At 39.9% G+C, this 13,782-nt stretch overlaps 1 protein-coding gene across 4 annotated transcripts in view; it reads left to right on the top strand.

Moving 5' to 3' along the window:
* The window catches only part of ZFYVE9 (zinc finger FYVE-type containing 9), a 70,375-nt gene that overhangs the window by 31,031 nt on the left and 25,562 nt on the right, over positions 1-13,782 (top strand). For all 4 annotated transcript variants that reach the window (XM_054072752.1, XM_054072751.1, XM_054072754.1 and 1 more), the window contains 4 exons: positions 7,700-7,799; positions 11,322-11,498; positions 11,821-11,990; positions 12,741-12,864. In XM_054072752.1, coding sequence (XP_053928727.1) covers positions 7,700-7,799; positions 11,322-11,498; positions 11,821-11,990; positions 12,741-12,864 — 571 coding nt within the window. The remainder of the gene's footprint in view (positions 1-7,699; positions 7,800-11,321; positions 11,499-11,820; positions 11,991-12,740; positions 12,865-13,782) is intronic.

Here is a 13,782-nt window from a genome sequence, read left to right as displayed (position 1 = left end):
ACCAATAAGTATCAACATCCTCCTTGTCTTGGGAGTTCTGAAAAATCAATCTGCCATTATTGCCCAGGCCTGTTGCCTCTTCCAATTTGGCCCATTTCTGGTTTGGGGTAATTTGGGGATTAGTCTGGAGGCAAAGGTCACACTGCTGAGCCACTTGTCTCACAATGGTGTATAAATTTCTAGCTGCAATCGCTTTAATTAGGTGTTTATATAAAGCTTCTGCTCCCCCCCCATGTCTCTTCCTGTCTTCTTCCCTCATCAAAAGCCATGTTAAATACGGGGGAATGATTAGTTTCCCTTGTGGAGTGAGAACCCACCCCTCTTTACTATATGGCCCTTCCAGGTCTATTATAAATTTCTGATTATCTGGTCTTCCTTGGTATATTCTGGCTTACCTTCTACAGAGATTCGCCTGTCAGGGATCAAAGCCCCTTTTGGTTTTATCTCACCTTTGGCTGCCAGTTTTGCCTCTCTGTCCACCAGCTCATTTCTTCTCCCCAATTCTGAATTCAATTTCTAGTGCGCCTTGATGTGCATGATTGTCACTTTCTCAGGTATGGACTGCTGGACTGCTTCCAGCAGTCTCAGGATCCCTCTGCATACTTGATGGTTTTGCCCTGGCATGTCTTTTATTGCTTAAGACATAGCTGTTTCCATCCATGAACCAGCCTTCAGTGTCTTCCATGGGACTGTCTTTCAGGTCCAAACGGCTCAAGTATGTGGCCTCAATGGTCTCTAAGCAGTCCTGGTGCACTGGTTCTCCTGTTTTTCCACTGAGAAAAGAAGCTGAGATGATGATGTTAGTAACCACAATTCCCATATCATGTTCCAACATTATAGCTTCGTATTTTAGGAACCTTTGTGGAGAAAACCAGTGCCCACCTTTCGCTTCCAGACATTAACACAGTCATTTTCTGGCCCTAGGGTAAATCTTCGTGCCTCCTGGATGTTTAGCACGAGCTGAAACCGCTCGTAAACAGCCAGGCCCTAGGGTAATCCCTTGCTTCTCATGAGAGAAGAGGAAAAATGGCTTACTCACATCTGGAAGTCCTAAGGCCGGGGCCGACATCGGGGCTTTCTTCAGCTGTTCACAGGCTTGCACAGCCTCTGTGCTCCATTGGAGGTATTTCTGTTCGGTGGTGGTTAGTGCATACAGGGGTTTAACAAGCAGTCCATAGTTATAGATCCATAGCCAACACCACCCAGTCATCTCCAAGAAAGTTCATAACTCACTGTTTACAGTCTCAGGGTTCGGTATATTGCCTCTTTTCAGGCCTGTCCCAAAGTTCTTTGTCCAGCACTGATTTCATAGCCCAAGTAGATTGCGTTATTTGGGCCTTCTTTTAGATACCTGGTATTCCTGGTGCCCCAAAAAGTTTAACAGACTCACCATCCAGGTCCTGCAAGCATTGTCTTGGTGGCAATCAGGGTATCATCTACATACTGCAACAGTCTCCTTTCCTCAGGTGGGGCCTCCAGGCCTCAAGATCCTTTGCAAGTTGATTACCAAATATCCAGGTGAGTTGAGCTCTGCACCTGCTTTCAGGGTTTTCCATTCAAATGCAAGTATTTTCTGGCTGGCTGGCTCCATGGAGAGGGAGGCAAAAGTAGGCATCCTTCAGGTCTAAAACAGTAAGCCAGGTTAGTTCAGGTATTAATACAGTTAACAGGGTATGTGGATTCGCCACCACCAGGTAAAGTTTTTTTGTTATTTTATTTACAGCCTGTAAGTCTTGGGCACATCGGTGGCCCATACCTCGGAATACACCCGGTTCATGATTTCTTAGCTGATTTTTCCTTCTGTGGGAACACTGACTAAGGATAAACCCATTCTTTGCATATACTGCTGGTCATCTACCTCCAGAGTAATCTCTCCCTTTTCAAATTTGATTATTGCACCCAATTGTTCTAATAAATCTCTCCCCAAAAGTGCCTTCGGGGAGTTGGGCATATACAAGAATCTGCGGATGCCCCATTGTATTCCCAGTTTATATCTTAGAAGTTCACAAAAATACACCTTTTCACTTTGGCCAGTTGCCCCTTTTACCACGATATAGTCATTTCCTAGGGACATCAAAGCTTAGTTCAAAACCGAATACATTGCCTCTTTGTCAACTAAAATTCTACTTTCTTCTCCTCTTTCCCTGGCTTCATTATAACCAGTGGACCCGCTAGAGTGGATTCCCCAGGTCCCTGTCAATCTTCCTTCACATGAGCCACTATTCCTCTTTTAGACTCGTCCAAAACAAAAACCTAGTTGTTGTGTTCCTACCCTTGACCCAGGATCCAGCAGTGTTGCAGCACATTATATCCTTCAGTCGATTTAGGAATTCAGATGGTGATTTAGAGGGACCTTGTTTACTTGTTTGGGAATTGCCCTTTTCATTCCCTTTGAGATTCACTCCTGATATACCTGTAATTTTTCTACGTGTTTAGATCTGTCTGGATCCCATATTGGGTCTTGGATGGGAAATACTCTTTCCAAATTCCATACAGTTTTACAATCAGTTTTGTTTGTTCTTGTTGGTTTTTTTGTTTTTTTTTTTCCCCCCTCTTTTTTGTCTCATTCTTCCCAGAATGGTGCTGGTAAAACTGTCAAAGCAGACCTTTCCCTGATGCAGGAAGATACTGGGCTATTCGGGGGGAACCGGTCCGAGCCTGCATCCCATTCCTGTGATTGAGTGGGAGGCTTAAGCAAACCAGATAAATCTTGTTCTGTTGTCCGGTGAATTTTATTTATTCTAGTGCACCCGTGCACAATACTGCACGTCATGCAACACTGCCTCAGTTTACCTTTAAATTGTTATTTTCCTGCTCAAGGCCAAGTACCATAGGGTCCTGCGACGGCAAAATCCCACTGTCCCTTTGCCTCTCCGGATGGTTTCAGAGGGTGAAAAACACTTCATTCCACTTTCCCTTTCTTTAAAAACAACAGTAGTTGCAAAGCGGTACTGCCCGAGGAAATTCTTGCTCGGTTTTGTCCCCATTATACTACCTTCTGACTCTACCTTTCTCCAGCTTCCACAAACCATTTCAACACTTACAAATGTCCTGTCCCTAAGTTCTCAGGGACTTCCCACAAGACTAGCAACAACAACAATTCCCATCTACAGATTACAGAAACTCAGGACAACAGAGTGATCCCAACCTAGCTGAATAGCACAATTAAACTTTATGATAGTCCGAACACTAAATCTGATCCATTCCCGCAGCCTGCAGAATTCTGCCCCCACCCTGTCCACGCAAACCTTTTGCTTTTACACTTTCAAATTATTCTTTTCTGTCACACAGAACACTTAACTCACATTCCGGGAGGGGAAGGGTTAGCTCACACACACAGCACCTAACTCGCATAACTCGCAAACCAGGAAGAGGGAAAAGGGAGGGACACTCTCAGCCACTTCTCCCGTTATTCTCCTTCCCCTTCTTCTGTGCTAGGTATTATGAAATTTCATCCTTTGCAGCCTTCTATTCCAAAGGTCCGAGGTAAATATACCCATTTGCCGGCTCAGTGGACGTTTGGAATTAAAAGGCTTTGGAGGTGCATTCCTGGGATCAAGACAAACAGGGCTTCTAAACAGTTTGCAAGTCTTTCAATGTTTTGAGCTCAGTCCACTTCTGGCTCCTGTCTATGGAGGAAGAATGTCCCCCGGTAAGCTGTCCCTCTCAGTTCCGCTGGTACTCTGTTATACGTCAAACAATTCACAGAGTATACTTATGACATAAAACACACAATGTATAGCAGTGATCACTCGCTTCGATCGTCTCCAGCTGCTTCCTTCGCAGGAGAGCAGAACCGCGGATTGGAACGCCGCACTTGCTTCGCGCGCAATTGCGTGTCTCATGCTAGCACACACTCACATACAAATGTTCCACAACATATGAGAAATTTAAAATGAGCTCTTAACGATGTTAAAATATACATGGTACCGATACTGAAGATTTGCAACAGCGGTAGGCCCCACAATACACAAGAGTGAAAGTAACTTTGGTTCATTTAGGCCCTATGTTAAGGTTTCTGAAGTTGATTGAAAGACTCCTGACTGCTGTGGGCAAGATCTTTAGCTACCAGAAGAGTGCAGGGAAGCAGAATGACTTGAACAAAGGACCTAAAAGAAGCAAATGTATCTGGAAAGCTCAAACTCTTATGCAACTTGTTTCTGGAAACAGCCTAGCAGAAAACACAGGCTTGTTCCTCTGTACTGGACTCTGTGCGTGTGCCACTTGTCCCTTCAGTAACCAGAATGCAGAGCACTCGATCTCCACTGCAGCACCAGTTAAGTAGGAGTTAAGTAGCTTTTACTCAATTTTGATTCTGAGACATACTGAGAAATCATTCTCAGGACACTTTTAAAACTAGGCAGGCATTAATTGTGTGCTGGTCTGGGACTTCAGGTTGCTTGCTTCCTTGGGAAGAACAACCAGCATTGTTGTGGGTGTTTTGTGGAGAATGGATAAAATAAAAGGTTCTCTGCTTTGTAAACAAACTTGTTTCTCAGGTGTGAAAACCAATACATTGTGTGTTAGTATTTAATACTCTCAGAGTGTTCTTAAAATAATCCTCAAAATTACTTGTTGAAGCTTTTTTTATCTAATGTTGTCTGGGCCAAATTTACCTACGTGCAGATATGGAGGAGGAAATTTTTTTTCATGCCTTCTTATGTTTTTTTCCTCTAAAAAGAAAATCACTCATTAATAAATGCTAAGAATCGATATAAGTCAAATAATGCTTGGCCCCTTACTGCAGATTGCTTTACAACTCCTAATTCCTGGAACGATTCCGGGAGGAAAGAGACCAAAGGCTTTGGCAGGCAAGCTTTGGTGCATCTGGCTGTAGTGGCTTGAGACGTAGCTGCTCTCTGCTTTCTGCTCCTGCTTTTTGGTTAAGACGCCCATCTCCAGAGCAAGCCATGTTGACCATGTGCCTGTGATGTAGGCAACTACTGCCACTGTTTCTGTTCAATGTATGAATTTTACTTAAAGAACTGGGGAGCTGGTATCTTCTGTTCTTGGAATTAATTGTTTCTCAGGGAAATCACAGGACTAAATATATTTTAACACAAACTTTAGCACAACAGTCTCTTCTTAAACTATTAGCCTCATGAAAAATCGTTGTAGTAGGGGCAAATGTGTCTGTTTCATTTGGGAATGAAAATTGCATTTAAAAATAGTTGAGTGGCACCCGGGAAGTCTGTCTCGATTTTTAATTTCAGGATAATAATTGCGAAAATAATGGGAGATATGAACCTCAGGGGAGTGGTGGAAAGTAATGCACTTAGAGTAAATTCTGAATTAAATTGAAGAACCTGAAAAATGCGTGTGAACACATTCATAAATTTTACCTTATGTATTTCTGTATTTTCTGTTGTGAGATGAAACAATCATCCTTGATAGGAAACACAGAAAATTTGTATGTCATCCTTTTACTGACAACCAAAACTATATTTTTCCATTAAAATGAAAAATAAATCACCCCACTTCCCCCAGCAACTGGTCCTTTAACAACTTCCAGTGAACTCTAATAACATATAAACTTGCTTTGACATGGCTATGTTATTTTTTATGGCACAATGTACCAGTACAATGGCTTGATGACTGTTAATAATAAGACTGAATTGTCGATTGTGCTGGGTTGTATTCTTCCTCTGCATTACTACTGTTGGAAGGCTGGTGCAGCCTAAGAGAGGAGGCGTGGGTGATCTGTCATTGCTGCTATTTTCTCTTTTAATATTTAGATAATTGCACTTGCAAGCTCTACTGAATGCACAGTGTGTTGTTTGGTAAAGGGCCCTAAATTAGATATTAATTTGTGTTAGTCCTTCATTTAGGGTTGAAGACATTGATTTTTCCATGTCTAGTACTGAACTTTCAACTGGAGGTTTCTCCCAGAGAACTGAAATGAAGTCAAATGTCTCTAAGATATGCTGTGATGTTGTTGTTATTAATATTCCCTAGAATGCTTGTAAATAAGGTTAAATTGCAAATGCAGAAATCCAATTCTTAAAGTACGTTTGCCTTTATTAAAGAAAAGTTTTCATAGATGTGGAAGGATTTGTTTTCGTTTTGCATGAAAAGGCCAGTGTATACACACTTACATTTTTTTCCTGAAATGTGTAAGTTGACAGAATTGTGAAACATTGAAATTGTTTGAATTGAGACAGGGTGAGTTCTTCTGTCTTCACATTTGATTTTCAGCTCTTATGGTGAACTCAGAGCTTATTTTATATGTGCTTATTTTAAACACTTGTCACTAAAGACTGTGAAGGCAATAGGCTAGTAAGTGGTTGTAATTCAGTGTTATCTTTAACTTGGTTGAAATTTGGTTAGGCTTCAATATTTTTTATATGAAAATCCTATGTAGTTTCTTGTCTATGCTACAGAAATACTGCTGTCAAAGTCATGATGGAATCTTTTTTTGATTAAGAAAGCACTCCAGATAATAATAATGCACGGTGAATGATAATATCCACCTATAATTAAAATCTGAAATTCTCTCTTGTTATTGAAGTCATTTGTCAGGTAGCTGCTGCTGTTTCTAGATTTCCTGAGTGTGACATTGTCTTCTGCACGAGTGGGTATTCATCAGTATCTTCACATCACTTAGATAATAACCCTGAAGCAATACTGTTTTTTTAAAAAGAAAGACAATATTATTGTTTAAAACAAATGAGAAATCATATGGGCACCCTGATTTGCCTGTTCTCAGGATTTTGTGATTGCAGTTGCTGTTGTAGGATCATATCTGCTTGCATCTGTTTGTTTTGGTACACAAGCCATGCTCGTGTTTCATGATTTTGCTTGTCTGGAGGAAGCCTCGACACTGTTCCCTGCCCAGGACTCGATGGTGTAAGAGGTCTTTTCCAACCTAGTGATTCTATGATTCTAAGTGTTAGAGCTGGTTCAGGTGAGGAGCGCTAGCAATGCAGCTGCATCTCTGCAGCAGATTGTTCCCCTGGGGATTCTGTATCAGGTTTCTTCTTAGCAGCCAGTGCGCGTAACATGCAATTCATAATTTCTGTGTAGTGTTATGTTGCTGTAGTGTTGGTAATCATGTGAATCCAAGCTATTTTTTAAATATGTAAATGGAGCAAGATTTGCTTGCAGTACCAATGTCAGTCAGCTTTTTTAGATGTTATTTTATATGTTGACACTTCAAACATTTTCGTATCTACCACTAGTCCCAATTGAGGAATAGCTTGTTATATATGAAGAGATTAAACAGCTAGGGTTACTAATATAGATAAATTGCCCTGCTGCAAATAAAAATGACTTGTCTGAATTAATCTGTACCACAGTAATTTGTCACATAGAGAGAACTTGTGCGTTTAAACAGTTGATTTTAGAAAGTACTCATGCTTTTTACAAGACTGAAATTAATTCCCAAACTGTTAATTCTGTGAGGGATTGTAAAGTGGTAGGAGTTTATTAACCCGTTGTCTTCTATGACAAACATTGTTTAAAGCACCACTGTGCAGTATCAGGACAACATGCATTTGTGTGTTCCGTGTAACACTGCTTCAGGGTTAGCCAGAAATATCCCCAGGGCAGGTACTGGTCACTGTGGCTTTATTGGGAAAATAGTGATAATTTACCTCCTTATTTTGCATGTCTAGAGCTTTACAGTTATTCTCTTGTCTGATTTCATCCGTTCATCATATATTTTTAAACAACACTGAAGTTATTTCCCCTTTGGTTCCAGGTGTTTTGTGCAGCGTGCTGTAGCCTGAAGTGCAAGTTGCTGTACATGGATCGAAAGGAAGCCAGAGTGTGTGTAATCTGCCATTCGGTACTAATGAATGGTAAGTGGAAAGAGAATCTGACACATAGCACTTCACTGGCTTGGTGTTGACCTGCAGTGATGATATTTAAAAAAACCCAACTTTATTTGCATGCGTAAGTGTGTGATGACAGCAAAGGTCCTTGAGAGATCAGTGTGGAATCCCCGTGGAGTGTGGTGATTCCTAAACTAAATATGATTGACAAAAGGCAAAAAGTAATAAGGTTGCAATGAGTTTGAGAGCTTTCATTTGTGAACACTATGCTAGGATTGCAGAAACTGTGATTTTTGGTGGGTATTTGCTTTTAATTCAGGACTCTCTGTCCTTTGATGACTGAATGGATAACTTGTTAACACTTTTGTATGGGATGCTGAAGAGGAAAGTAATACCATTGTGTCTCTTCCCTATATGTACTATAAGAAATTTGAGAAGTAGTATTAATCCACAAATTAATCCAACTCTTCTTCCTCCTTAACTCCTTTGTACTAGCATAGGAATTCTCATCTAAAAACCTATCCACAGATGTGGACAACTGAGTTTGGATTGTTGCTTTGGGCACATTGCTGGAGACACAGTGTCCGTCAAACCCAGGATGGTGCTGTGGCTAAAAGCCTGATGTGAACATGGGACATATGAGAGCAATCACAAGAGTCTTGAAGTTAAATAAGCAGAACAAACAAAAAGTTATATTACCTCTGCTTGGTATAAGGAAAGACTGTTTGGTTTTGACCAAAGGGCTGTGGAATCTATTTTCATGTTTTGTCCTTTATAGTATTGACGCTTGGTGGTATGAAAATGAGCAGATACAGAATGTTCTTCCCCTTATATCTTGAAGCTTCTGAAGATCTCGAGAATTTGCTGAGCTGGCAGTTACCTTTGGGTTATTCTGCTGTCCAATTGCTTATCCATGACACTGAGACAGCTGTTACTGAAAGGCTCGATGTTTAGCTTTTATGTCTTGAAATGAGAAGGTAGAAAAATAGGATTATGTTGAGAGAGGATTCATGCGAGTGCTTAAATCATGAGAAAACCTGTCTTACCACGAGAACTTCCAAGTGCTCTGTCTTTGGTTTATTAATGGACAGGTGAATAGGTGACTTGATCTCGGGCTATAAATATATATATGGATAACTGAAACCTGATGACATAAGCTACTTCAATTGTAGAGAAGGTCTGACAGGCGCACTCTAACGTAGTAGGTGGGAAGTCAGACAAATTCAGGTTCTGAATGCAAACTTTAAACCATTAGAATAAGTTACTATTCTGGTAATTATCAAACAGTTATCATGGAATCTCCATTGTTGCAAATGTTTAGTTCAACGTTGGGAGACTTTTTTCAAAGATTGAAGCTGTAGTTTTAACCAAGAATTTGTTAGGTAAATTCTGTTTTATGTCAGCATTCAGACAAGGTAATTTTGATGGTATCTTTACAAGTGACTGTATAGTATTCTATATGGGCTGCTGTTTTTTGAAAGATCTCTTAATCTGTTGTGCATCAAACTAAATGTAGAAGCTCATCGCTGTATTATTTCTCCAAAGAAGTTCAGTGTTATGCAGGTTTGGTTGATAGTAACTGAGTCTTGAGATGAGCTAGTAGATGGTTTCTGTTATTAAACAGGAATAATTTTATTCTGTATAAAAAAATTTAAAGATTAATCAGTGTGCAGTGGTAGATTTTAATTATTAATAATTCTTTACAGTAGGCCAAATGTGTAAGGTGACAGGAAATTGTAGGTTGTAGTATCTAGAAATTAAACCTGAGTCCTGATGATGATGTTGAAGGGGTGCTAAACTGATAAATTTTGAAATGGAGAAATTACCACACTTCAAGGTGTACAAGAACGAGGAATTACATACACACCTGGCAAAAGGCAGCTGTCTCTTTTTGGGGGTGAGTAGGATTTGTTTTCATCTGGGGGAGGGGAAGAATCTGAAAATATTTCAGTTGAAACTAGAAGCGTTCTTGCAAAATGGCATAATAAAATTTATTATGTTATAATGAATACCTTTTAAAAGTCTTTCTGTCCTGTTGCCAGGACAGATACACTTAATGGCAGTGAACAGTAACACCAATGCTTGGTTCATTATAGGGAGGAACGCTGCCTGCACACTTAGGTGTACTTATCTTGGACTACCTCTCTGATTTTATCCCTGCTGCAGTGCTTTGTGGTGATGCTTTCGGTTGCTGCTTAGTTGACCTGTAGCCTGATCCTATTTGATCCTTGCAGTTTCTTTGTTGCTACAGGGTTGGGTTTTTTCCCACTCACTGTAGCAGGTTAAGCATTAACCTTTGCACAGTCTTGGGACCAGGAGTTGGAATTGCACTTTTGAAGTAGTTACTTCATTTTGTAGCTCATTATTTGGTTTGTGTTTCACTGGGATGTGGGGGGAGGATTATATGTTTTCTGGCTCTTTTCCGTGGCCACACTATGTGTTTAGTAAGTTTCCAGTGCTATTTTTACTACATTTTCAATTGGTAGATATGCCGAGTTGGCACTTTGCTTGATTTATAGAAGACTTTAAAAATGTTCTTTTACCATGTTATACTTTTCTAATAAAGGGATCCTAGAGAGGTAGCTTTTCTTTGTGCATTTTTAACGCTTCTTTCTTTCAGGACCTGTACTCTAAATGAATAGAGAATTGCTGTTGAAAATACTTATATGTAATTAATCTTCTCAAATGGGAATGTTAATACCTTTTCTTCTGGCAAGCATTTCATTCTATTGGGTTTGCAGGTTGATAGGAAGAAATGGGATGGCTTTATGTTCTGTTGTGTTCTGTTTGAGGTTTTTTTGTCTCATTATTTCCCCCTAGGTTTACTGACAATTTGTAGCCAAAGTAAACCAAAGATGTACATGATTTATGCAGGCTTTATTGCTGCTCTGAGAGCTTAGGTGGTGTGATATTTATGCCTGACTAGAGGAATGAATTTATTTGCAACATACTAATAATGCCAGCATACAAGGTGCAAGCATATGATTTTTCCAGTACCTTGCATAGCTATAAGCCTTCCCTACAGCTGAAAAAGTAGTAGTATTGTGGACATACGATCCATTTCACTTGCTAGAGGAGAGATTTCCTGGAGATGGATGTTGTTGACAAAGAAGTTTTATGTGTTATTGTTTGGGCAATTGAGTTAAGGCTCATCATGCCTTCAGAATTAATAGCATAAGGTTTTTTTTTTTATTAGTTGTTGATCCATATTCATCTGCTCTGGATATGAAGAAATGTAAGGTACTTTTTCTTGTATGCAAAAGATAAATCTGCTGAAGTGTCCTGTAGGTTATAAAACATTTGTAATTAGAATGCTCATCTGCCCATACAATGTGATAAATATACATATATATATAAGAATTTAGTGTTTTAAGTTACATCTCTGAAGAGGTTTCAAAATGAAGCATCATTTAGGTCAAAGTGTATTGCTATAATTTTCAGAAAATATTTCATATGAACTGATATTTTTATTGCATGGTACCAGTGCTGTGTTTTGAATTGTAAATACCTTCCTTTGTGCTCACGTTTCTTATTCTTTCTTTGCTTTAGCTCAAGCCTGGGAGAACATGATGAGTGCCTCAAGCCAGAGTCCTAACCCTAACAATCCCGCTGAATACTGTTCTACTATCCCTCCTTTGCAGCAGGCTCAGGCCTCGGGAGCCCTGAGCTCTCCACCTCCCACTGTCATGGTACCTGTGGGAGTTTTAAAGCACCCTGGAGCAGAAGGTAAGAGTTTTTTGTGGTTTTTTTTCTACCTGTAGCAAGAATTTGGAAAGAGTGTCTGCACTTCCTGAGTTCCAAATACTCTAGCAATGCCAGTTGTGGTGTTCCTGCCCTCGGCAGGGATATCAGTTTTTTGACAAGTAAACTAATGTCAGCAGATGTGTTTAGACCGATGCTGCCGTAGGGAACGCGGCAGGTAATGTTTGAAGCCCGTTCCGCTTCACATTTCTCTAGTAATTTTTTTCCATTTTGATCTTCTGTACTCAAATTTTCTAGTCAATGTTGCTGTGAGAGCTTAAAACCTTTTTTTTTTTGTGCTCTCTAGTGGCTCAGCCTAGAGAACAAAGGCGTGTTTGGTTTGCTGATGGGATATTACCCAATGGTGAAGTTGCTGATGCAGCTAAACTGACAGTGGCTGGGACAACTTCCACAGGAACCTTAGCAGTGTCGCATGATCCATCAAAGTCCGTGACCAACAACACTTTATCAGCAGAAGTAAGGAAGCATTAACGCTATTCACCGCTCAAAATACCATGCTTGTTTTGGTCATGAATAGTATACTAGCTTCCATGGTGATTTCAGAAAGGCTGATCTAGGAAATCTGTTGAGGCTTGTCTTAGTATGTTGCATAGCAAGCGTCCTTACTTATTTTAATGTTGGCAGAGTACAGAAACAGCCACATATTTTGGACTGAGATGACCTATTATGGGAGGAACGCTAAGCGATGTTTGAAGTCTGTGTGCTAGATGGCTTCCAAGAGTTCGAGAGCCTGCGTATGAAGGATATTTGTGTAATGGATGTTTTAAAAAAGCTGAGTCGTGGTCAGTAAGGAGTGTGGAACAATAACATTGTCATAACACGGAGATGAAAAATACTTCGACACTTCTCATAAACTGATATATGCAGGGTAGTGCCGGTATAATCGATTGATGTTAAAATCCACCATGCTCCCTGTGAATGAAATGGAGACTTTGGTACGTTTAGGTCTTGTGAGGAGGTGAGTGTGCGTGGTGCTAGAGAAGGGAGATGCAGTCTCTGACTAAGCAAGCTTTTTAGCAATAGTTCAGGTAGAGGAATCATCACATGATCATCTAATTGTTAAAAAGCCAAATTACTTGGTGCTTCTGGTTCTCTGGTAGACACGGGGTCATTCACCTACATCTACTAATCTGGTCAGCCAGCTCTTACTTTTTTTTCATTGTTGCTTTTGTAATATTGTCCTTTATTGTTGTTTGCTTCTTGTAGACTGATAATGCTTCTGTATACTCGGGAAATATAACTCAGGTTGGCAGTCCTGTTGGCAGTGCAATGAATCTAATTCCTGAAGATGGTCTTCCTCCAATTCTTATCTCCACTGGAGTAAAAGGAGGTGAGGGTGTAATTTGGCAGCAAACTCTTCTGCTTACCATTTGCAATTAACCTAATAGCTGCTGTGTTTATTTTAAAAATAAGATGCTGGCAATATGCTGAATATTTGAAGAAATTCACAGTAAGCACTCATGGTGAAATGTTGTGACACGTTTGCGTCACTGATCTTTGTTAGCCTCCAGGAATAACCCCATCTTGCAATGAAATTACTTTAAGAAGTAAAACACAAAGCAAAAAGAAAATTAACTTCAGTCCAGAAATATGTGCTAATTTCTCCCCTAATCGGACTGTGGGGAATGTTTCACACAGAGATATATTTTAATTAGCCTTATGAATATTCATGCTTCCCTTCTCTGGAATTCTCTTGGAACATCCGCTCTGTCTGAGGCATCCCCGAGCACCGCATTCAACAGCACTATTGCACAGCTTGGCCTGTAGCAAAGCTTTTAGCAGTTGTGATGGCCCCTCCCACAGTATCCAAATGGAGGAGAATTCAGAAAATTAAAACCTATTTTTTAAAAGGTTAAAAGAACGTATGTATTCATTTATCTGACAGTTGCTTTCCACAGTCTGATTCGTGACATCTTTTAATATATTCCTGGGATTAACTTATTTTTCCATCTCTGATTTTTTTTATTGCTATTAAATATTTTTTCTGGTACAGTGCATTTCTGATGTTAAGCTGGAAGTAACCTTTTATTGCAGGATAGTGTTGAAACCAAAATGTGAGCAGCGTTTAATTTCAAAACAAATCTGTTCCATCCTGTGTTAGCTGTTTCTGTGGGTGCCTGATTATTCAGTCTCCTCCACAAAAAAAGAAGTGGAACTACAGGATACTTTTCAGCTTTTATATAGATAACCTCATATAAACCGTAGTTTGTATGCTAAGTTGATTTGGTCTCATATGCTGTCACATACT

This window comes from Cuculus canorus, chromosome 8, assembly GCF_017976375.1.
Source record: "Cuculus canorus isolate bCucCan1 chromosome 8, bCucCan1.pri, whole genome shotgun sequence".
NCBI classification, from domain to species: domain Eukaryota; kingdom Metazoa; phylum Chordata; class Aves; order Cuculiformes; family Cuculidae; genus Cuculus; species Cuculus canorus.
The sequence above is the reverse complement of the archived record's forward strand: the minus strand, read 5'-3'. Positions and strand labels throughout refer to the sequence as shown.